The 25,099-nt window shown below is 44.3% G+C and overlaps 1 protein-coding gene across 1 annotated transcript; it reads left to right on the top strand.

Moving 5' to 3' along the window:
* Window positions 1-238: 238 nt before the first annotated feature.
* Window positions 239-24,528, top strand: RBM5 (RNA binding motif protein 5). Its single transcript, XM_084635198.1, has 25 exons — window positions 239-340; window positions 604-667; window positions 2,227-2,407; window positions 4,142-4,309; window positions 7,145-7,214; window positions 7,693-7,766; window positions 10,253-10,336; window positions 12,393-12,453; window positions 12,628-12,693; window positions 13,143-13,303; window positions 14,036-14,133; window positions 16,696-16,783; window positions 17,043-17,120; window positions 17,222-17,294; window positions 17,984-18,069; window positions 18,442-18,520; window positions 18,769-18,860; window positions 19,421-19,582; window positions 20,226-20,372; window positions 20,451-20,522; window positions 21,142-21,321; window positions 21,537-21,611; window positions 22,731-22,828; window positions 22,912-23,041; window positions 23,943-24,528. Exons 2-25 carry the CDS (start codon window positions 651-653, stop codon window positions 24,066-24,068), a joined length of 2,466 nt encoding a protein of 821 aa, XP_084491324.1. The 5' UTR covers window positions 239-340; window positions 604-650; the 3' UTR covers window positions 24,069-24,528.
* Window positions 24,529-25,099: the final 571 nt, after the last annotated feature.

Raw genomic sequence — 25,099 nt, 5'->3', positions numbered from 1 at the left:
AGCCCCGTGGGGGTTGGTGGTATGGGGCAGGAGGGGACCCAGGGAGCTCGGTAGGGGGGAGCGAGATCCTGGGGGACAGGCTAAGGGCCGCCGCCTCTTTGGGCTCGGTTGCGAACGGGTCTCCCCAGGGAGCCTCCAGCAGCAACTCTGGGATGGGGCCAGGCTTCCAGCCGCCGGCACTACAGTTCCCAGCATGCCGTGCGGCTGAGGGGGATTGCGCCCGCGTAGCTGCTGGAAGCTTCCAGGCGGCCGGCGCGGTGCATTGTGGGCAGGAGACGGTGAGCTTCCTGGGCGCCATTTTACGGAGCGGCAGAGAAGGGTCGGTAGAGCTTGTGAGTCGGTAAGTGCGGGTAGCCCGGCCTTGAGAGCCCCCCATCACCTCACTGCCTGGTAGGAGCTCCCCCCTCCCCGGCCAGCGCTGGCCCTGACCCGCGCGTTTGCGGAGCTCCTCCGCCCCTAGTCCCGCGCGCTGGTCCATAGCACCTCCCTCGGCCCTTGTCCCGCGCGCTCCCGGGTTCCGTAAGTCTCGCGCGCCGCTCCTGAGCGCCCTCCATGCGCGCTCCCGTGCGCGCGGTCTGACGCTATTTCTTCTTTGTCCCTTAGGCTGATCGTCCGTGTGTCGGGCTGGGAGGCTAGCTGGCCGTGGGACCATGGGCTCCGATAAACGGTAGGTAACGCCCTCCTCGCGGGAGAGCGATCGGTGGTGCCCGATGAGCTCCCCCTCTCGGCCCTGAACGTAGGGCCGCGGAGGGCAGGCACTGGGAGTCCGCCGCCGAGCAGCCGCCCAGGCCGCTGGCAGCTCCCCGAGCCGGGCCCATCCCCGCGAGCGCACCGATGGCTGAATGAGATCTAAATCCGCTAGTTTATGGGGCAGCCTGTGGCCACCCTTCTGCTCTCTTTAGGGCTTAAGCAGGACTTATTCTCACGCCAATACGTAGGGAAATGCACTTGTTATAGGGCAGTGTTCCTCAGCACCCCGGGATTCACGAGAGGGGCAGGTCACAAGCCAGTGAGAATTTTATTAGAATCTAAAGCAAAGAAGATTGCTCCCTCAAAAGGAGAGAAGCCTGTTAACAGAACTACGTGTTAAATTGGTACTAGTTTGGCATTGGGTTCTTCTATATGGGCTATTAGGAGGGAAGTCTCTAGCGGCATTTAAAAAAAAGCTAGCTACTGGTGCTGGAGAGGGTGTGACTATAGTAATCTTTATGTGCGGTGGGGTTCTAGAGGAGCACATTATGGGGCAGGGTTAGTGGTGAATACAGCTCAATAACTGGATCTAGTAGTCCTAAAGAACCATTAGGGTGTCTTAAGTTTTCAAATCAGTAAGACCTTTTGAGAATACTCTTAGTAGCAGCTTTGATTAATTAGGAATTGGAAAAAGAAAACACCTTCCACTTAGTATAATAGTTTAGCCACTACTGCTTAAAATGTCAGATGATGTGGACCCTCCACATTCCTTTTACATGTGGGTTGGAGGAAAACAGCTCTGGAGAAGCAGTCAGTGCCACCAAAATAATTGAAATCACTCACTGGCAGCGAACTTGCTCTTCTCTCTGAAGGAAGTAATAAAAATAGTATCAACTCTTGTATTTGAAAAGTAGTCTCCAGTTGATGTGACTGGTTTATATCCAGTTATCACATTTTAACCTGATAAATATTTTTCTACTAAAAACCTTAACGTGAATGTATTTTTGGATTTCGGATCTCTCATCTGAGCGATGTTTTGTACCTGTTTTATTGAGGCTTGGTGACCTATACAAAATTGTTTATCTAAAAGAGTTTATTAGAAAAATAGCAAAAGGTTATTAGGGTTGTTATCAGAGGTGTTTGGAAGAGACCTGTTAGGTTGCCTAGTAACCTATCTCTGTCAATGCATTTCTCATCTGTATATTTTGTTACACACATTCTTCAATTTACACATTTCTGCACTTCCACATAATGTGTACACTAGTGTACTCTCCATATGTACAAGAGCTTCTCATCCAAATTTGACCATTGTGTTGTTGAATAATCTGATGCTACGAAATGGAGGAGTGGGTGGTAGTTGATTCATTTTTAGCAGTGTTGTATCTTATTTGGTTAATTTTGAACTGATAACGCTAGAATTTCCTGAGCTGACACAGATGATATGGTATTGAAAGTAAACTGAACCATGGCATTTCCCTGAATTGCTGCTTTTCCCTGAGAGAGAATTCTCAAACTGAACAAACTACCCTTTTGCAGTGTGAGTAGGACTGAACGGAGTGGAAGGTACGGCTCTATCATAGATAGAGAGGATCGGGATGATCGGGACTCTAGAAGCAGGCGAAGGGATTCTGATTACAAGAGATCCAGTGAGGAGCGCAGGAGCGAGAGATATGACGACAGCCGGGACTATGACAGCCGGGATTATGACAGCCCTGAGGTAAGTGAAAACATTTGCATTCACTCAGACTGTGAGTGAATTTTTTAATAGTGTTCTGATAACACAGTTATTAGCATAGTATAGATCTTGCCACTTGTCTGTAGTAATCAATGAAATGTCTTGCCATTGCAAGTACTAATCAGATATACAATTAACTTGATTAAGTGTCTTAGTTGGATATTTTCTGTTTAGCTAAGAGTCCAAGGTAGCTGACAACAGAAAACAACACAATTCTACCTTCCTGTAAACAGGCAAAAATTGAGGGTCATAAGTAACATATCTAGCAAACTATTAGTGATGAAATGTACTGGCCTGAAAAGTTATTGATGAGCATCCAATTTCTTCAAAACTTGTAACCCTAAATATAGTAACACATTCTTATTCTTGATTTCATAGAATATCAGGGTTGGAAGGGACCTCAGGAGGTCATCTAGTCCAACCCCCTCCTCAAAAGCAGGACCAATCCGCAATTAAATCATCCCAGCCAGGGCTTTGTCAAGCCTGACCTTAAAAACTTCTAAGGAAGGAGATTCCACCACCTCCCTAGGCAACGCATTCCAGTGTTTCACCACCCTCCTAGGGAAAAATTTTTTCACAATATCCAACCTAAACCTCCCCCACTGCAACTTGAGACCATTACTCCTTGTCCTGTCCTCTTCCACCACTGAGAATAGTCTAGAAGCATCCTCTCTGGAACCACTTCTCAGGTAGTTGAAAGCAGCTATCAAATCCCCCCTCATTCTTCTCTTCTGCAGACTAAACAATCCCAGTTCCCTCAGCCTCTCCTCAGAAGTCATGTGTTCCAGACCCCTAATCATTTTTGTTGCCCTTCGCTGGACTCTTTCCAATTTATCCACATCCTTGTAGTGTGGGGCCCAAAACTGGACACAGTACTCCAGATGAGGCCTCACCAGTGTCAAATAGAGGGGGACGATCACGTCCCTCGATCCGCTCGCTATGCCCCTACTTATACATCCCAAAATGCCATTGGCCTTCTTGGCAACAAGGGCACACTGCTGACTCATATCCAGCTTCTGGTCCACTGTCACCCCTAGGTCCTTTTCTGCAGAACTGCTGCCTAGCCATTCGGTCTCTAGTCTGTAGCTGTGCATTGGGTTCTTCCATCCTAAGTGCGGGACCCTGCACTTATCCTTATTGAACCTCATCAGATTTCTTTTGGCCCAATCCTCCAATTTGTCTAGGTCCCTCTGTATCCTGTCCCTGCCCTCCAGCGTATCTACCACTCCTCTCAGTTTAGCATCATCCGCAAATTTGCTGAGAGTGCAATCCACACCATCCTCCAGATCATTTCTGAAGATATTGAACAAAACCGGCCCCAGGACCGACCCCTGGGGCACTCCACTTGACACCAGCTGCCAACTAGACGTGGAGCCATTTCCTGGCAGAACTGATAGGTTCACTTTTATGGAGAAGGCATTATGAGATGATAGAAACCAAATCTGGTTTTAAACAACCACTTCAGAGCATCCCTAAGGTTTCCAGTACAGTTTTTATTAGTCGTGTAAGACCCACTCTCCTCAGGAATGGAATTTCGCTAGTTACTTAAGATACATCTCTTACTATTTCTTTGGAATTACCGTCTGATTGCAAATTAAAGCTCCAGGTCTGCTGGAGCTTGTTCCAGTTTTTTTAGGATTTCTTTTTCTGTATTGGGTGATAAGCTTTCTCCATTAGCAGTGTGCATGTTTGCTAATCTGGATATTCACTCACCAGAGGGACAGGGAGAGGGAGCGTGAGAGACGGAATAGTGATAAATCAGAAGATGGGTACCATTCTGATGGTGACTATGGAGAGCACGACTACAGGAATGACATTAATGATGAGAAAGAAAGCAAGACCATCATGTTGCGTGGTCTTCCTATCACTGTTACAGAAAACGATGTAAGTATCCAGAGAAAATGGCTTTGCTTACCTAGGCTACCAAGAGATCCAAATTGGTTTGGTTTACTTATGTCTAAGGCTAAGATTTTTGTCATGGTAATTTTAATAAAAGTCATGGGCAATAAACAAAAATTCACGTAAGCTGTGATCTGTCTGTGGCACTTGCTGCTGTGGCTCCACTGTTTTTCCTGCCGCCTTGGTGACTGGGAGCTGTGGGGTTCTGCCTCTACCCACAGCAGCTGGGAGCTGCAGGGTAACCGTATTTCCCAAGGAGAAAACGGGACACCTCCAGCAGCTCGCCTGAGGGGGGCCCCCCTTTCCCCCTGCGCAAGGCTGTCACCCTTTGCTGGAGCCCTGAGAAGGGCCCCCCTCAGGAGTCTGTCACCTGTCGCTGGAATCTTGCAGGGGGCCCCTGCTGGCTGCCAGCTCCAGAGTCCAGCAGCCCCTGGGGATGAAGCAGAGAATGTCAAGGAGGTCAGGTGACATCTATGACATAAACTTAGCCTTACTTATGCCATATTAAAGGTACAATTTATCACTGCCTCTTTCCTGAAGGTTGCAAAGATAACAATCCTATCTTGAAGGGCTGATTAATATTTCCATTATTAACCTTGGATTTTGAAGGGGTTTAAACTTTAGCTGTTGTATATTAAATAAGGGAAAGGGTCAGCTAAGGCCATGTGTGCCTCTTTAAAATAGAACTATCTAAAAATAAGTCTTTTGCATGTGGTTATTAGCCATCCCTGGCTAAGGCATGGAAAAGATGCTATTAAGTAACTACTTACAGGGCTAATTCTGCTTATTTTTCTTTATTTACTTTTCCATAAATTTAGGGAAGACGCAGCTGACATAGATTTTTTCCAGGGACAAAATATGGATTTATTTTCCTGTTTTGATGGAGGCCGAAGATAATGTGTTGGCTGTTTTACACCAATTTACTTATCTTCTCAGCCTGTTAAGAAATCTCTGCACCAGCATAATCTGTCAGAACAGCTCTTGGAGTGGTAAAATGGCTGCCATAATGCTGATGGGAGTACAAGGGGGCTTGGTAGCTAGATTTTTTTTTTTTTTTTTTTTGATAACTCTCGAGCCTTTACAGTGTTCATGCAAATTCCAATAGTCTTTGGAGGTGATGAGTTATCAGTGTTCTTTTATCTCTTCTGTTTCTGCCAGGTTGGCCGGGTAACCAAAATAATCTAATCCTAATACCTGTTAAAATAATACCAAACCCACAAAAGCAGAACTGTTCATATTTGATTTTTTAACCAGACTACATCTGTAATTCTGAAGTGTCTGTTCTAGTAATGTCTCCCTGGATTATTAAAACCAAGATTTTTGTGTGTGTGCCACTTTTACTATTTAAATTTTTGCATTTCACTTAGCTAGGAAAGTAGTGACTAGCCAGTCCAGTTTATTTTCTGATTTTCATGACTAGTCTGATGCTATAGTGGTTAGTTTCGATGTGAGTATATATATGCTTTGTATGAAACAAACAATTCATTTTATAAAATTTCAGTAAATGCTTTTATTTAAGTTTGATGTTTATTTTATTCGAATCCTGAGTATCGGGCATAAATGGTGTGTGAAATTGCTACTTGTTCTGAGGCATTTAAATGGATTTAGCTGAGCTGTATTGAACAGTTTTTAAATATTGATTTGTATGCCTGCTAACAGCTAAAGTGACTGTAGTGTAGTTTCTTTGAAAAATGTTGAGTCATTTAGAATCAGAATTTAATTTGAACAAATCTTTAATGTGTAAGTAGGGCTTTTAATTTATGTACCAGTTAGTCATATTTTGTTTTGAGTTTGCACTTTCCAAAATGCAACAACTGCTGCTATACAAATTTGCAGCCCTTCCCTTGTGGTTAGGGAAGACAGTTGCAATGGCTATCTTTATTTGTTTAATTTTTCTTTGGCATGTTGATGTATGTAAAAGTTAGCTCCAAAGGACACCACTGTCAACAATAGTCAACCATGGGTCAGTTTGACTCGCAAAGCTACAGGATGGCCATGTACTGTCTTTGTGCTTTGTTGATCAAATCTGCCTTTGGGTTTCACTGTACTGTAAGGGCTGTTCTTGAGCTGTTACATATCTTTCTTTTGAGCCACGTTGGGATTTCTTTCATCTGCTTTTAATACGTTTTCTAACGTTTCTGCCAATAGTAACCTTTTTCTTCACCCTTCTGGGGAACTTCTTACTAATCTGATGGTTTTTTCATCTTTCTCGTTGGGCATCTCTGGAGCTTTAAGCAGGTTCAGTACAGTTGAGGAAGTGGTGCCTTATTAACCTGTTAGCCTTGTTCTTTGATGTTAGTATTCTGCACAAATCCCTTTCTTCCCCTTGAGAGAATGTGAAGAGAGTAGGTCAAAAAGAGAAGGTGGCTGCAAGCCAACATCAGTATTTATATAAATACCCTTCAGTCTTCTGAGTTTGAGAGGAAGGGAGACAGGTCTAGCTATTTTGCAGACAAGAGTATTGTAGATTATATCTTGGATTGCAGATTCCTGGGGGCAGAGACAGTCGTCTTGTTCATACAGCATCTGGCACCATGGAGTCCTGGTCCATGACTGGATCTCCTAGACAATACTTAAATACAAATAAGGGGAGAATTGGTTGGGTGTAGTAAGTATTACTTTTCTTAAATTAGTTCCTACACAGAGGTGGTACTTTTCTCTCAGTTCAGTCTAAAGTAAAATCACAAGTGTGATTTTGCACAATGATTCTCATTCAGAGTAAATATTTGGGGTGGAAGGCTGCAAATCAGTTCACAGTGAGAAAAAGGATATTTGTCAAGATTTGAAACTTTAACTGTCTGATGACTAAACTCCATACAGATTCGAGAGCTTATTGAGTCCTTCGAAGGCCCTCAGCCTGCAGACGTGAGGCTGATGAAGAGAAAGACAGGTGAGTGCTCTAATCTGACTGTTGGTGCCATTTTCCTCTCCCCTCACCCCCAGACACACAAGAACATCCAGAATTACCCCAAATCTGCAAGCACACAAAACCAAAATAAAAGGTTTGCCATGGCTAAGGAATGTGGCCTTTTGATAGGTTTTAGATAGCTGAAGAACACTGTAAAAGACCTCTGTCTTCAGGGATTTTTGTTAAAAGGTATCGGTAAGTAACACTAGCATAAACCCATTTGACAGTTATGTAGTCTGTTGCATGGTTACCTTTAAACATGGATTCAAATCAAGCAAAATGTAGCCAGTTAAGGCAGCTTGGTTCCTTGCCATGGCAAAATAAGCAGATCCCAGCAGTTGACGTCGCATTTGTAAAGCTGCTTTATCATGACGTAATGAAGCAGTTGGAGAGAGATTCACCTGTTTTAAAGGAACTGACTAACACAAGTATCCCGTCTATATCTGAATGCTGTCTCTAGGTGTAAGCCGTGGTTTCGCCTTCGTGGAGTTTTATCACTTTCAAGATGCTACCAGCTGGATGGAAGCCAATCAGGTTGCTTCACTCACCAAGTCTAGATATTCCTGAAAATGGAACAAGTCTGTACAGTTTAAAAAAAAAAAAAGAAAAGAAAAGGAATAAACAAAAGGTGGAAGGAGTGGTTTGTTCCAAAACAGTGACTTAAAAGAATAAAGGCTTTGTATATATTAAAATTAGTAACAGTGGAACAAGGATAGTATGAGGAGAAAAATAATTGGCTATGCTGAACCACCCCTGGTTAAACAAATAGGCATAAACCACTGCTTTAATTGTGTGCTGGTGTTTTAATTATATAGTACAGTTCTAATTGGCTCTTAAAACTCTTACCTAGACCAGTCTTCTGAAACATCCTTCTTTATTCCCACCTGACATTTCCCATATCACTGTTGCCATACAAAGTACCAGACCTTTTAAAAGGAGTGCAGTAGTAACGTTGAATATCTGCATCACTGGTACTAGCCCTGAAGGCACTGACATTTGATTGTAAACTGACAGACCCTAGCTCCCTCTCTAGTGGGGGAACTCTTTATTGGAGTCCGTTCAAATCATGGGACCTGCTAAAGGCCTCTAGAAGCTCAGTTCTCTCAAAGTGATATTGTGTATTTCTGGCCTCTTTTCTGATAATAATAGGAGCTGAAAACCAAAATAGATAAGTCTTTTAAAAGTTCATTCCATTTTACAATTAACTTTTCCTGTTACACTGCACATGAATGGGAATGTTTAGTTCTGCTGCATTTTAATATTGGTTATCAGTCCTTGCAGCAAAATTTATCAAATTGCTCTCCTCACATTGAGTCAAAATATAATGAGAGCTCTGTTTGTGTGGTTAGAAAACCATTAAAGTTAAAAGGGAGGCACACGTAATATTATAGTCCTTTATTTTTAACACTTAAGAAAATTAAATTCATGTTGGATTTTGAGACTTCTTGTGTCAGTAATCAGAAGTCACAACATGTAGCCTCCTAGAGTAGAGTGTCATGCATTTCATATCATAGCCCCACAGCAACAAAATGTTCAAGTCATATTTTCCTGACATAATGTCTATTGCTTGCAGCATATGCACCAGAACTACTGGTGGCAAGAAATTAACTTTAGCAAAAAAAAAAATTTTAAATCACCCCAGTTTTAATGTATACAAAGCTGTGTTAATGTATTATTTATTGAGATGGATACAATCCAAATTCACTCCGAAAGAACCAGAGCCACCCTAGCAGTAGGGAAAAAAGTAGTTGAGACTCCCCAGTGGCCCTGCTGCTGACTGTTAGACAAAAAGATGATGTATTGTAAAAATGCGAGCATCTTTGTTTCATATGTGTGCATATCCAGCGAGTACTGGGCCCTCCAATCCTCCCTTCTGCTCACAGGACAAGATTAGCTTTCTCCTGTCTAGCAGTACAGAACTTGAGAGCCCTGTTCATGTGCTACACCCTAGATCTGTCAGATCCTGTTATCAAAAGGACTGGTCCTGATGTTTCTTTAGTGCCTGTATAATAAAGCTTAACCCTCATTTGAAAAAAAAGAAATTGAATAAAATGTCTGGGGTTTGGCCCATGCTACCTCAACACATGTCCCTGGGGCCACACTTAAAGAGGCAGCTGAATTAACTGTTAAGTTGTAAGCCTGTAAATGGCCATACTTTGAAAGGGCACTCTGTATACATAGGGTTCAGAAATGATTGAAGCTCAGAACCTTGGCTGCTGAAATAGATTAAAACTCCCAGCCCCTTTGTAATGTCACACTTTTGACTGAGAGGACACTGATGAAAGCAGTATGATCTCTTCTTACGCCTTGGAGAACTTTACTCGCAGTCTAGTTACTCATTTTGAAGAGAGTTCCTGGCTGTCTGAATGAAGAACACAAACCTCTTACACAGGCTTTCACATGAACTGGTGCATTAGTCAAAGGCATCCATTTTGAGCTATGTTTCAGTTGATGGCATTTATAATCCAACTTCTAAGAAGTCTAAGCAGGGTCTCTTTGGGAAAATTACTGTATTTCCAAGGGACACATCCTGAAGAAAGCACTTGAGGGGGAAAAAAGATTCAAAATGCTATCATTTAAAGCTGTAGGTGTTTGGAGTAGGGTAAGAAGTGAAGCAGTAAGGACACGGTTAAAAAGCTGCTCAGTGGTATACCAGAAGTAGAAATACTTGGGTGCAAGAAACTCCTAAAATCTGGCGATACTGAATGCAGCAGGTTTAGGACTCTGTCTCCTTCGAGACACTTCCTTGTTCCATGTCAGCGTTTAGTATTTGACAGCTTGGTCAACACTCCCTGATTCCGTTTACCTTTATTCCACATCCCATTCTCTTACTGCCCACGTCCTCCTCTCTGCAGGATTGGATGGGCAGAGCGTAGGTGGCGGTGGTTGGTCCTCCACATCCTCCCCATATGTTGTCCATTTAATTCAGGAGCACTGATTCCTCCGAAGTGTGCTCTGCCATGGGAAAATGGACACGTGTGCCTCGATACAGGGATAACTTAAACCTGCTTTTCTTGCAGAAAAAACTGGTGATTCAAGGGAAGCAGATTGCAATGCACTACAGCAACCCGAGGCCTAAATTTGAAGACTGGCTTTGTAACAAGGTAAGATGTATGGTTTCTGCAAAGAGTTCTAATCAACATTGGGGTTCCGTTCTGTTTACCACTGTTAATGATATGGGCAAAGAGGTATGTTAACCTTGCAGATGTTGCCAATTCATGTGAGATCAGATGATACTAAGGAACAAAATAAGATTAAAATGTGTCATCTCTGGGGCCAAATAAAACGAAACATAGATCAAATGAAAGGGAGGTGCTCAGTCAAGAGAGACCTGGAGTGACATGGACAGCAATTCACAGATTATGGCCAGAAGGGACTACTATAAAGTGACCTTCATACACAGGCCATGGAATTCCACTCAGCAGTTCTAGCATTGAGTCTAGTAACCTGTGGCTGAACTGGAGTGTATCTTTCAGAAAGGCATCCAATCTTGATCGAGGATTTTCGGTTGAGTATCTTGGCATAGGATTGAGATGAGCTAATGGGACTCTCATCTGACATCAGATTTAAGAATTCGTCAGCTGAATTCCATATTTCCTCTACTATAGTAGAGGTTGAGTGCTAATGTAGGATATGACCGCCCTAACCCAGTACTGAATTACTATTCAGTAGTAAATATTCTCATGTTCTTTGCTGAGCCCAAAGTGGAAATGACCCAGCAAGAACAAAAACTGGATTGCTCTGTCCATATTGCTTCCCAGCCTTGTACCCCCATTTTAATAAAACGCTATCTAAAGGGGGTATGAGCATGACTAGATCTCTGGCCCGCAGGCAGGATGTTGTAGCTGAGCAGCCTCCAGGGTCACACGTTTGGCAGCATGGCATTTCATGGCACTAAAGAAAGCTTCCATTCATATTTATCTTTTGTTCCAAGTTGCACAGCAAATAGCATACAGTTTAAATGATGTATTTAAGACATAGGTCACTAAACTAAATTTGATGTGTTGGTGGTGATAGCCGATCTGTCTAAGCAGCAGTTATAGTAAATCTGTTTCCAGTCTCTCTCAATGCTGATGTAACTTTCTGTGACGCTTGTGTAAATAACAAGTCTTAAAATGGTAATCTGCAGGCCAGATTTCATTGACCCTACCCATATGGGAGCTACTCTGATGCTGCTTCGCAGCAAGATGCCTGCCTTGAGCAGGCTAGGCTAGGCTCAAATGCCAGCTTTTAATGGAGAAACTAAACTTTCAGATCTTTCTGTTGCAACATGTTTGTGCCCCCAAAGAACCATTCCGATCACTCTGTGGAGCTCAGTGGACCAATCTTTGAAACTTAAAATACTTTGTCTGTTGTCTACCCGCAGCAGTGTTGAGATGGGTTGATTCCATGCAAGCTTTACATCACTCTAGCTTGTTTCTTGTCTCTTACAGAAAAGAAAAGGAGTACTTGTGGCACCTTAGAGACTAACCAATTTATTTGAGCATAAGCTTTCGTGAGCTACAGCTCACTTTAGCTCACGAAAGTTTATGCTCAAATAAATTGGTTAGTCTCTAAGGTGCCACAAGTATTCCTTTCCTTTTTGCGAATACAGACTAACACGGCTGTTACTCTGAAATCTTACAGAAAAGTTATTCTCAGCTGTCTCTGGCAGTTATACGAGTTAACCATATGGAGACCTGGGTTGTACCAGCCAGTGCTTGCTGCCTCTCATTTACCTGTGCATGCTGTAATCTGCAGTGGAGACTGGACTGCCCAAGACCAAGCTGCCAAAACTCCATGGCAAATCAAACCATGACTAGTTAATCAGGAAGTAAGCAATAGTAGCACATTGTGGCCTACCAGAGAGGGATGGCTTAGCGTGGCAGTCATGAGCCTGTAATAGTAGTACATGGATATTTTACATGTCTGGGATCATAGACTGGAGGCTATCAAATACCTGAGTAATTTAATTTAAGGTAGAATCACCTGTTAACAACTGCTGTTCTAATACTTTGTGGCGTAGCAGCTGTGATGCATCTTAAATCTAATCTGGCATGTTCAGTCTCTTTGACTATAGCATCATAATGAAGATATACAGTACATCATATGGACATTTCATAGCATGCCAGATAGGGTATGAACTCTGTAAAATCTCAGTACCATTGTTTTGTCCCCTAGTGCTGCCTTTACAACTTCAGGAGACGGTTAAAATGCTTCCGCTGTGGAGCAGATAAATTTGGTAAGTCACTTTCAGCTTTTTGAGCACGTTTTGTTACGTGGAATATTTCCTGTCACAGTTGGAAACTAAATGGGATCACAGGTCCTAGGCTGGCTCATTAAGAGTCTGTTTTAACTATGAGTGAGAGGTCCATGCTGTATGACTAACAGCAATTTATTCCTCTTTCCCGTGAAGATTCAGAACAGGAGGTACCACCTGGATCAGCAGAGGCTGTTCAGTCTGTGGATTACTACTGCGATAGTAAGTTAGTGTTTGTGCTTTTTCTTTGACTTCATGTGTTAGTATGATCTAGCAGGAGATACAGCAGTGCTAAAAATCCTCGCTAGTGTCTGTGTTGTACTATGTATTTGGGACCCACTTCCTGTTCCCTTTTCAATGCAGGTTGTTCAGCGTAGTGTGCTCCATGACGCATGTTCATTAGGTATGACTTATAGCAGAAATTCAATAATGTGTGTAGGCAGGTTTTATTTGCATGTAGCATAAAACTTTGGAAAAAAGTTACCCCCCTTCTCTTCCTAGATAAGAGAGATTTCTTGTAAATTTTCTTTAAAAATAGTCATTTCTTTTTGCTATTTAAGGTCTAATGCTGAGGGACCTTCCAACAGCTGTTGGTTTCATAATAACTAAAAGTATTGTGAGGAGTATTTATGACTATAACTGTTGTAACTCTTTGCCTCTTTCTTCCTCAGCTATCATTTTACGAAACATAGCTCCCCACACAGTGGTAGATTCCATCATGACTGCACTGACTCCATATGCTTCGCTGGCAGTCAATAACATTCGCCTTATCAAAGACAAGCAGACCCAGCAGAATAGGGGTTTTGCATTTGTGCAGCTGTCTTCTGCAATGGTGAGATTTTAATAATGCACTTTGATTTAAAAATATGAAGGAAGCCTTGTGAGAAGTGCATTGCCAACGTGGGCTAGTGACTGAAATGAGGAATTAGGACCTTGGCTGCTATTTCCTGGTTTGCCCGGTTCACTGTAACAGTGAGTGTATCACTTAACCATTTGCCTATTTCTGCATTATCCTCATGGTGGTGAAAAAGCACCTAGAGATCCTTAAATGAAACATGTACATACAGGAGAAAAGAAAGCTTTTTGGTATTAGAGGGTAGGATCTGTGCTCTGGTTTCTGTAGACTAGGTTTGAATCCTGATCATGTCTACTAAAAACAGGTAGTTTAGTCTCAGATAAGTTCCCTGTGGACCTCATATTACAGACCATTTTGACCAATTGAGAATTGAAGAGCCAGGGGTTTTGCAGATCAGGAAGAAGGTACATTGACAAAGCTGCATCTGGGAGTCTTTCAGAGCTTGTCCACGGACCATGGTTTTGATCAGTGCAGTCATCTCTCAAGAGCACTAAATCTACCCTTATGTAGTATGAAGGGAGTGGGGAAATGTTTGTATTCTTAGCTACTTGCAAATAGTATGTGCAATTGCATGTAATTTATCCATCTTTTCCTTAGAGTTTGGCACTTTTGATACTTAATTGGGATGAACACTACTGAATCTTCAATAATACCTTGCTTTTTCAGTTGGTAGCTTGTACTGTGCTGACAGGTATTTTCTCTTTTTAGGATGCATCTCAGTTGTTGCAGATTTTACAAAGTCTTCAGCCACCATTGAAAATTGATGGCAAAACAATTGGTGTTGATTTTGCAAAGAGTGCCAGAAAGTGAGTTATAAGCACTTAACTTTTCCTAACTCTGTTAGGGCCTTGTCTACACTACAAAGTTTTGTCAGCAAAAGTTATGCCGCTTTAATTAAAGCTTGTTAATTAAAAACGCTGTTGCATGTCCACACTAGCTCCTTGTGTCAGCAAAGTGCATCCACACTAACAGCTCTTGCATCGACACAGAGAGCAGGGTGCTTTGGGAAGGGGTTGCAGTGCCTCATGGTGCAGGTACAGCATCACATGATACAGGTTTCTTAATTCCATTGTTCCAGGGGCATACTAGTATATTGTCTGCCACTTTTTCAACTGAAGGGTTGAGGGGAAGGGGACGGGAGAGACAGCAGGCTGACCGACTTCTCACAACCCCCAGTGCCCCCCATGTCAGCCCCTGGCTGTGCTCGGCAGGCACACCTATCTCTCCCGAAGCAGCTGTCTTTGTCTGCCTGCCTATCATAGAATATTAGGATTGGAAGGGACGTCAGGAGGTCATCTAGTCCAACCACCTGCTCAAAGCAGGACCAATCCCCAACTAAATCATCCCAGCCAGAACTTTGTCAAGCCTAACCTTAAAAACGTCGAAGGAGATTCCACCATTTGCCTAGGTAAAGCATTCCAGTGCTTCACCACCCTCCTAGTGAAAAAGTTTTTCCTAATAACCAACCTAAAACTCCCCAACTGCAACTTGAGACCTTTACTCCTTGTTCTGTCATCTACTACCACTGAGAACAGTCTTTGGAACACCCTTTCAGGTAGCTGAAAGCAGCGATCAAATCCCCCCTCATTAGTTCCACAAACTAAACAATCCCAGTTCCCTCAGCCTCTCCTCATAAGTCATGTGTTCCAGTCCTGTAATCATTTTTGTTGCCCTCCGCTGGACGCTTTCCAATTTTTTTACATCCTTTTGTAGTGTGGGGCCCAAAACTGGACACAGTATTCCAGATGAGGCCTCACCAATGTCGAATAGAGGGGAACGGTCACGTCCCTCGATCTGCTGGCAGTGCTCCTAGTTATACATCCCAAAATGCCGTTGGCCTTCTTGGCAACAAGGGCATGCTGTTAACTCATATCCAGGTTGTTATCCACTGTAACCCTTAGGTCCTTTTCTGCAGAACTGCTGCCTAGCCAGTCGGTCCCTAGTCTGTAGCGGTGCATGGGATTCTTCCATCCTAAGTGCAGGACTGTGCACTTGTCCTTGTTGAACCTCATCAGATTTCTTTTGGTCCAGTCCTCTAATTTGTCTAGGTCCCTCTGTATCCTATCCCTACCCTCCAGTGTATCTACCTCTCCTCCAAGTTCAATGTCTTCTGCAAACTTGGCGAGGGTGCAATCCACGCCATTCTCCAGATCATTAATGAAGCTATTGAACAAAACCGGCCCCAGGACCGACCCTTGGGGCACTCCACTTGATACCGGTTGCCAACTAGACATGGAGCCATTGATCACTACCCGTTGATCCCGACAATCTAGCCAGCTTTCTTTCCACCTTATAGTCCATTCATCCAGCCCATACTTCTTTAACTTGCTAGCAAAAATACTGTGGGAGACCGTGTCAAAAGCTTTGCTAAAGTCAAGGAATACCACGTCCACTGCTTTCCCCTCATCCACAGAGCCAGTTATCTCGTCATGGTTTTGTAGTTTCCTCCAAATTCTCCCACAGCCTCCTCAGCTGCAGGGAACGGCATCCTGAGCAGCTCTGTCAGCTCTCCCTGCTGAGGAATGTCCCTCTCCACTTTCTAATGCAGGGCAGAACAGGAGCATTCCAGGTTAATGGTTAGTTTCCAGAGCAGCATGCTCAGCTGTCGGATACTTCTGGAGCTTTGAAAGTGGAGGGGTGCATGCCTGCAGGGCAGCAGAGATCAAAACAGTGAGCAGAGCAGTCACGGCAGGCATTGTGGGATACTGGTGGAAGCCAGTTATGTCAGAAACAAACAGCAGTCTCTACATTGATGCTTTGTCACTTTTACTTTGCCGCAAAGAGCTTTATGCCTCTCGTTGAAGTGGTTCTATTTTGTCTGCAAAACAGCAGACTTTTGCTGCCAAAAGTAGCTTTGTAGTGTGTACACCTCCCCTGTTTTGTAGACCAGGCCTAAGACTTGCAGGTGTCATCATGGCCTTTGCTGTTAGTACAACATTCTGTTTGGGGAAATGGCTCTGCTCACTCAACCAGTGTCTGCTGTTGTTTGTCCATCATATCACATGAAGCGAAAATACGATCATCAACTCCGGCTGCTTATTCCTCTGCATTTCAAGCCCGTCATTGCCACTGCTACTGATTTTTTTAAGAGATGCAGAATTATTTCCTCAAAATAATTTCTGTTCAGTATTTCTGGATTGCAGTTGTGATCCTCAAAGTAACTCCCCTGTTCCCCCAAACTTGCCAGGCTGCACTTTAGCCAGCTGGGACATCTGAGAGGGTGTTTGTAGGTATCTTTAGAGATCCACATGTATCGTGGTCAGTGAATCCCCTTGGAACAATAGAATACAGGGAGATTTCCTGCACGGAGGCTGACCGAGAGAAAGCATCGCTTGCTCATTCTTGTGACTTGATCTTCCTGGTTTCAGAGATTTGCTTCTCCCAGATGGTAACCGGGTCAGTGCCTTCTCTGTGGCAAGCACAGCCATCGCTGCAGCTCAGTGGTCATCTACCCAGGTAGGATTTGGTGGGGAGGCTTCCATACACTAGCACGTTACTTTTGCTAAAATGAAACTAGAGAATTCTTAGTCCCGCTAATGACAGTTTAACATTCCTGACTTGGCTAAATGGAGATACAGAGCAGAGTACTAAGGAAGGAAATGGTCACTACAGTTAGTGAGCTTGTTGGCTTGGATACAGTATTAGCACGTTTTAGAAACAGTGAAATAAAGGAACTGACTTGTCTCTGATGAAAACTCTCTGCTGGAATTTGCAGCCTCATAGCGGAGAAGGAGGCACCATTGACTACAGCTATCTCCAGCCAGGGCAAGATGGTTATACCCAGTATGCGCAGGTGGGTAATGTTGATTGATGTTGTTAACCGTGTTTACTCGTTGTCTGAGGCAAAAGTCTGTTTAACTGGATGCTTACTTTGTCATTTGCTTCCCTTCACAGTACTCGCAGGACTACCAGCAGTACTACCAGAGTCAGGCTGGAGCGTTGGACACAGAAGCAGCTATTATATCAGGTAATATCTTCTTTACATTTCCGAGTAGCTCTTTTTTGGGTTATGTGAGTTGTGTAGCAGTATTAATATCTGCAGAATCAAGTGAATCCCATTTAGTGTCAGCAGTTCTAGCTGATTCTGCCATTTGGAATAAAGGAGTCTCTGATCTCCAGTAAACCAGGGTGGCCAAGGTCTGCTCAAGATGGAGCATGTAGGGACCTCTAGTCTCTTCTGGTTGCAACTCATTTAAAATGGAGGGCAGCTATGGACTCCCCTATAGAACTCAGATATGCATTTGTCTCAAAACCACACCTGAGCTACTCCAGCCTAATCTTTGATGCGAGCAGCTGTTGTTTACCAGGAATTACTGTTGCATGTAGGCAAGGTGGCTGCCTTCTGGCATAGTAAATGCGTAACATTCATGCTAAGAAAGATCCTGCATGTATTGACCATGCTGTATTAACTGTTCCATTCCCAGAGAGTCTGTTTATATCTCTTTCTGTAAAGAAAGTATTTCTCCGTCAGTGTAGATTGAATTATATGCCCATTATCTCTGACAATTCTCTGAATGCTCTTGCCCAAGGGGACTATTGGAGGTGATAATGGGAGCTGATACATGCTTCAGTAAGTGGAATTACTCTAGCTCTGGCATGAGGTGCTGTCCCAAGAGTTCCAGGAAATAAGTTCACTGACAAACTATACATTGGCAGGTGCTCCAGTTACTACCACTACAGCAGCTGTTGTATCCCAGAGTCCTCAGCTATATAATCAACAGCCCAACTCTCCTGACTCTCCGGTAAATATAGAACTTTGTAGAGCTCTTGCAACTGACTTTCTGTGCAGGCAGGGTTGGAATTGATCATGGGGCATTCCTGTGCTGCTTTGCAACTGAGCATGTAGCAAAACTGGGGAATCATTTCTTCCTAAACTTTAATCTCTCTGTAGACTGAAATTAGTCTATCGGGAACTTTTAGTTACAAAAGAGCAGCTATCTGCCATTCTTTCTACACTGGCTTTGATTTCTCTTTGAGAGAGAGAGAATATATAGAGCATGTGGGTTAAGAACAGCTGGTGTGCATACTAATATGTTGCTAGTGGCTGGCTTTGCTGGTCTTGATTTCCATGGACCCTGCAAGGACATCCTGAATGAGGTTTCTATTCTTTCCAGACTGAAACAGCACAGCCAAGCACCAGCACCCAGGCACAGTCAGCTTCTCCAACTGGTGTGGTCCCTGGCACCAAATGTGGTAAGCAATGCTGAGTCATACTTGTTGGCAGAAGCACATCTGTGATTGTGTGGTAGTAGATAAATATATTCCCTTGCTTTAGTGTTTCCTTCCCATGTTGTTGGCAGTGAAGCCATCCCTGGGGGTAATGCAACGTGTGTTGATGAGATGGCAGTGCTTTATAGCCTTTTCTATCCTTGTAGTTGCTATAATCACGGTTGTCTTAACTGAAACGAAAAGGTACCTGTTTCAATTCTTGATTTTTACAGCTGTCCCTGACACCTCTACCTACCAATACGATGAGTCTTCAGGATATTATTATGATCCCATAACAGGGCTCTATTATGATCCTAACTCCCAGGTAAACGCAAGTTCTTCCCATCCATCATAATTTTTGAGGTCTGTTAGTTTCATGCCTCATCAACTGTGAGTGAAACTGACATTCCTGGGAGGGGGGTAAAATAGTGAATGCTGCACACTCCCTCAACAGTGATTCAGGGCTGCTGTCTGTTCCCGACAGTGTAGCAGTTTTTCACATTGCTTTTTTTTCCCCTGAACAACCCATATGAGTATAGGCCTCTAACTATAGATCCTATTGGTGTGACTTCTAGCTCTGCAGAATCTAGTTAAACTTGTCTAGCTCTGGGCTTTAGTGGGGTGTCCCAAAAGAAATTGTGAAGTAGAGGAGAAAGTTCTTCCTGTAATGCTACCTGGTTAGAATGCATGTGGTTGCAAGCAGGGGATTTAACAGGCTGATATCTGGTTGACCACTTTGTGGAGATTTGGGATACTGTGAAAAACTCTGACTCAAATCTAACAATCTGAATCTAACATTCCTCTTGGTTGGGGAGTAGCAGTTGTCCCTTGTACACTTAGCTCATCTCAGATGGATAACTGTCTGATTTTTCACTTCTCCCTCAGTATTACTACAATGCCCTAACCCAGCAGTACCTTTACTGGGATGGCGAGAAAGAGACCTACATGCCTGCTGCAGAGGGTATAACATACCAGCAAACTAGTGCACCTTCCAGCAAAGAAGGGAAGGAGAAGAAAGAGAAACCCAAGAGTAAAACCGCTCAGCAGGTGAGGAGAAGAAAATCAGATCACAGCTGGGATGGGAAATCTGTGAGCTTTTCTGGAACTGAATGGTCACATGTAACCTCTTAAACTCGGGGTTCTTTTTGAAGCAGGGAACATCTGGGTTGAGCCATTTGGATGGGTAGCTGCACCTCAGAGTAGGCATAGTAGAGAACTGGGGAGGAGTTGGAAAGTTTTGTGAAAACCAAGGGGTTCTAACACAACAGGAGCACCCCACAGTCTTTGACTAGCAGCCTACAGGGGCTGGTGTCTGGGCTAAGGAGGTAATTGTAAACTGTTGCTTTCACTATAGCTTGAGTCAAAGCTGGTTACTAGATTTTGCTTTCCTGTAGCTTGAGTCAAAGCTGGTTACTAGATTCCTCAAAGACTTTCAAGTGGCAATGGGTAAATTTCAATTCTGGCATACTGTAGACAGTGAAAATTCCTTTTCAAAGAAAAGCACTGTAAAAGTTGGATGATGATATGATCCTATAACAGGGCTTTATTAAGATCCTAAAAGATCATAGGGTCAAAGTGTGTGTGTCACCTCCTACAGGGGGTAGAGATGTTGGAATGACTAGATCCAAAGTCCCAGGAGGCATCGTGCAAAGTGAGTTGTCTGACTCAGTCCCTGTTGTCTGTGTTTCAGATTGCTAAAGACATGGAGCGCTGGGCAAAGAGCTTAAACAAACAGAAAGAGAATTTTAAGAATAGCTTCCAGCCACTCTGCTCCAGGGAGGAAGAAAGGAGGGAATCGGCAGCAGCAGATGCTGGCTTTGCTCTTTTCGAGAAAAAGGTAGTCATGTGGAGGAGCGTGGTTACAGAGCAGGGCAAGCTGTGCAGAGCCCAGAGCTCATGTCTTTCTCTTTCCTAGGGCACATTGTCTGAGAGACAGCAGGTCATGCCAGAGGTGGTAAAGAATGGAGAGGAGGAGAATCCACTCAAAGTAAGTGTACACACATTCAGCTCATTCCCATATTGCTGCAGCTTTGGATAATGCTGGTGGGAACATGGCATCCAGCTTTTATCTGAGTGTCAGCTGATACTGTTCTGCTTTGAAGTCCTGGGGTCCTTTGTGCAAAGGGATAGGCTCAGGTAAGGGTCCTGGCCCTGCAAACAGTTTTTTAGTTAGTGTTGTAGCAGACCAGCTGGAAGGAATAATTAGTTCTTCCAGGGCTGCTGCATTCCCACTTCTAGGATATGGTTAGAGCCCTGTGCGGATATAAAATTTGTATCCGCATCCAGTCCACAAACATGGTCCGCAGATTCCACATCTGCGGATATAAAATGGATGTCCGTGGATTTGCTGGACTCTAGATGTGGTGTCCCTGATGTTAAGCTGTGAAACTACCTTGAAGAGTTGTGCCCATTGGGGAGGGCATGAGATCTTGCATGATGTTGTTGCCCTACTCTTGTCAGGAAGTTTGCGGGTGAGGAGATGCACTTCCTTCAGTTGTGCCCATTTCTGTGATACCCACTCTTTAAACTGAGGATCTTGCCACCTGCTGCAGTTGCCTTCCTGTACAATGTTCCCTTTGCTAATGGTGGCCCTGCCTGCCTTCCAGCGTGGCCTGGTGGCTGCCTACAGTGGAGATAGCGATAATGAGGAAGACCTGCTGGAAAGAATCGAGAATGAGGAAGAGAAGCTGACTGACTGGAAGAAGCTGGCCTGTCTGCTGTGTAGGAGGCAGTTTCCAAACAAAGATGCCTTGGTCCGACACCAGCAGCTCTCTGACCTGCACAAGGTAACTGTTTGTGGGAGCAGCTCCCATCTCTGAGGTTGCAGTGTTTTACAATGGAGTTAAGGTACTGTGGCACTGCTTGTACTAGAAAGCTTTGCTTTCCAGAAACCACCAACATCTGTTTGTCAGGTATACCACCAAGGTGTTACTGTTCTAAAACAGCAGCCATGTGGCCTCCTTGAGCATCCTCCTAATGTGATGTACTTCCTTTGACACAGCAAAACATGGATATCTACAGGCGATCTAGGCTGTCGGAGCAGGAACTTGAAGCACTGGAGCTGCGTGAGAGAGAGGTCAGTGGCCATGTGGCAAGACAGGATCCAGAGATGAACATGCATTTGTGATGGATGGGATGTTTCTTTCCAGTTCCATGTCACCAGCTGGGGATAACCAGGAGCTAGATTATCCTAAACATCTGCCTTGTGACAAGCTTGGGGGGCTTTCCCAGTGAATAAGACCTGAATATTCAGGTGCTCATAAGTTCTGTTTATCAGGGAAGGGAGGGTGGCTTTTTCACTCTTTGCTATACAGCAGTATTTTTATATATGGGCTCCCACGCTGGAGGTAGTGACCCTAAGGTGGGCTGGGAAGTGGGGGATCTTAGCAACTGCAGAGCTCTGTTTATTTTGCCAGGACTCGGGAGGGGAGTAGCTGTGTCCTCATTGCCCTGCTAGTCGCACCCCAGTGTAATTACTCCCTGTGCCACATCATGTTATGCTCCAGGGATGCACAGCTCTGACATCTTGAGGAGCCAGTTTCCTTGATCCTGCTTGTCCTGCTCCTCACCATGATTAAGTGTCAAGTCCAGGGCATAGTGCAAGCACTAGGGAGGGGAGAAAAGGAAGCCCTTCAACCAAACCAACCCTCAGTTTTAGTGGAGTGACTATAAACTGCATTTTGGTCATGATGCAAAATTTGAGCTGGTGTGGGTGTCACAGGTGGAGTGTATGAGAGAACCTCTGTGCTAATGCAAAGTCGTCAAACACACGGCTCCTATCCTCTATTTACTGCTAAAAGCTTTTCAGAATGATAGATTCCTATTTGTGGCTTTCTGTGAATCTTCCCAACTATCTTCCGTTCAGTTGGCAAAACTGCCCAGTTGAATAGACTGGGTATTTATGTGCAGAGAAAAAGTGTTTCCTGTTAATGTTCAGCCTGCTCCAAAAGCAGCATCTCTAATGCTTGTACTTGGTATTATAGACCATGAAAGATGAGGGTGGCTTAAACAATTAACCCAGAACTTGGTGCACCTGCAGCTGTGCAAACCAACAGTAACTTGTAGTATTCTGAGCACCTAGCTCTTGCTGTATCAAAGTGCCAAGAGGGAATTCTTTGACTTTGGGTGTCTGGTGGAGTTGGCATCCCACTTACAGCCATTTGCACTCAGTCCTACAGAATATATCTCATTGCAGATGAAATACAGAGACAGAGCTGCTGAACGGCGAGAGAAATATGGTATCCCGGAACCCCCTGAGCCGAAGCGCAAGAAGGTGTTTGATGCTGGCACAGTGTATGTATTTGCCAGGCACCGTAGTGCCTTTCTAGAGTACATAACAAGCTTTCCTTAATCTAATGGTTTATTCTCTTGTGTAGGAATTATGAGCAACCCACTAAAGATGGCATTGACCATAGTAATATTGGCAACAAAATGCTTCAGGCCATGGGCTGGAGGGAAGGTTCGGGGCTCGGAAGGAAATGCCAGGGTATCACAGCTCCCATTGAGGTAAGCATGGTGTAGGAGGAGAGAAGGTACTGGCTGTATGATCTGTTGGCTTTGCTAATTACAGTGGAGGCTGTCCCGAGCAATTAGATGCCCTGAAGAAGTACTTTCCTGACAGTTGGAGCAGAATATGCTGCAACTAAGGTCTGAACTGGCATGAACCCCCAGCTGTGACACCCCTCCCCAGTCAGCAAGGATCTGCACCATTGTGGGATTAGGGCTCCTGAAACTGTCCCGCAGCTGTGTGCACAGGATGACATACATGTAGTTTTGAAAAGCTGTCTAACAGGAAGGTAAACTTGTGCATGTATGTAGTGCAGCAGTCAGTGTTGGGGTCATGGGTTAAGTTAAGGGCTAGAACAGTTTGCACTTCACCAAATTTACTGTAATTCAGAATCTAGTTTTCTCTGACTTTAAGATGACATGGAAGTGGGCAAGGCTAGAGGTGCTTATCCCATTGTACTGCTCCAAGGTGGGTCACTTCTATGCACATGGTTCTAACATCTGTTCTGATTCTATTAGCGGGGCTGCGTCTGCCATGTTTTCTGTTTTGAATAGCAGCTTGGCTAATGTGTCAGGCACATTCCCTCATCCTGTTACAGCGTGTTTCCTGGCAGCAGGTCAGCTGTGTACAGGTGAAAGCTAAGCATGTAGCTCTTGCTGTATCTGTGGACTTGGGGGTCCTTCCCAGAGACAGGCCGCCTAGTAATAAATCTACTAGAGGGACTTAAATAGCTGTTAAAAGAATGCAACAAATCTCTCATCTCCCCTCTCTCCTAACCTGATAAGTATTGTACTTCCCACTGTAGTAGATTCCCTTAGGTAGCGAGCATAGGGATTTCTATAGTGGGTGTGGTGTGCAGGATACTGTGCACCCAATCCTAAAGTGCCTGTTTCCTTCCAGGCTCAAGTGCGCATGCGAGGAGCTGGCTTGGGAGCTAAGGGGAGTTCTTACGGAGTCTCCACAGCCGACTCGTACAAGGATGCAGTGCGGAAAGCCATGTTTGCTCGCTTCACTGAGATGGAATGATGAGTTCCACACCCTCGAGGCTTACGAGCTACCAAAGCACTTGACTTGTCTGTTACCTGGAACTGACTGTTAAACCTTGGGACCTTGGTGGCAGTGCTGTATTCTGAGTATGGGTTAGGATTAACCATTTCATTCCCTTGGACTGTCTTCCCTTCCACCATGTAGCTTCTATGAGGGACTGTCTGAATTGCTATACCTTCATGCTGGGGAGCTCGTGGCCAGGCCAAAGGGGATGCTGCATCTTTATACGTTCTTGTACATAGTGTAATATAATGTACTTTGAGTTCAGAGTGCGTAGTGTCAATGTCACTCCAGGTCTCTGGAGCAGGTGAGGGATGTGTTAGCTGTGGTTTGACACTGTCTGTGCTCTCCTTTGTTGTATTGTCTTGGTTTTTTTTGGCACAACTTTCCTGTATATTTTGTATGATATACCTTTGTATAGACTTTTTGAAGATTTTGATTCTAGTTGCCAGTTTGGCTTCTTTCCACAAGAAAAACACTCAAAACTGACTCTGTTCACCCTCATGGGCTCAAATCATCCTTTGTAGCCTATGCTGGATTCTCACCATCCAGCTGTAGAGCTTGATGCAGCTACTACTTACGAAGCTGCAGAGGGTGGGTGCAGGTTTCTGGGCCTCTAGCATGCTGCACTCTGGAATGGGTGGCTCCTGACATAGGAAGGGTGAATTAGCCACACCCCACTTGGGGCAGGCCCCTTCCATGCCTTCAGGCTGCTTGGGCTGGGCTTTGCATTTAAGGAGCCCCTGGGTTTCCAGAAGTTCTAGTGGCTTTGGAGGAGATGCTCTCCAGCCCACTGTGGACACCAAGCGGCTTTCCCTGCTCTTTGTCAAGCCCCATCATACCACACCCGATGTTACTGCTCCAGCTTATCTTCCATCAGCCAATGGACAAAGGTTCCAGCCCCCCTGCCAGTGAATCCAGTCTTTAAAAAGGGCTACAGCCGTGACTTTGCCTCTCTTCTTCCCAGATCTGTCACAGCCCCAGGGCTCTGTTTGGGGGGGTGAGTGGCA

This window comes from Lepidochelys olivacea (assembly GCF_965140295.1).
Source record: "Lepidochelys olivacea isolate rLepOli2 genome assembly, chromosome: 7".
NCBI classification, from domain to species: domain Eukaryota; kingdom Metazoa; phylum Chordata; order Testudines; family Cheloniidae; genus Lepidochelys; species Lepidochelys olivacea.
This window is presented reverse-complemented; position numbering and strand designations above follow the sequence as displayed.

Excerpts from the sequence above, each read along its gene's own strand:
- RBM5 (XM_084635198.1), top strand. Across the intron at positions 10,337-12,392 it reads AAGACTGGCTTTGTAACAAG|TGCTGCCTTTACAACTTCAG; the intron begins GTAAGATGTATG and ends TTTGTCCCCTAG. Across the intron at positions 19,583-20,225 it reads AGAGTAAAACCGCTCAGCAG|ATTGCTAAAGACATGGAGCG; the intron begins GTGAGGAGAAGA and ends TCTGTGTTTCAG.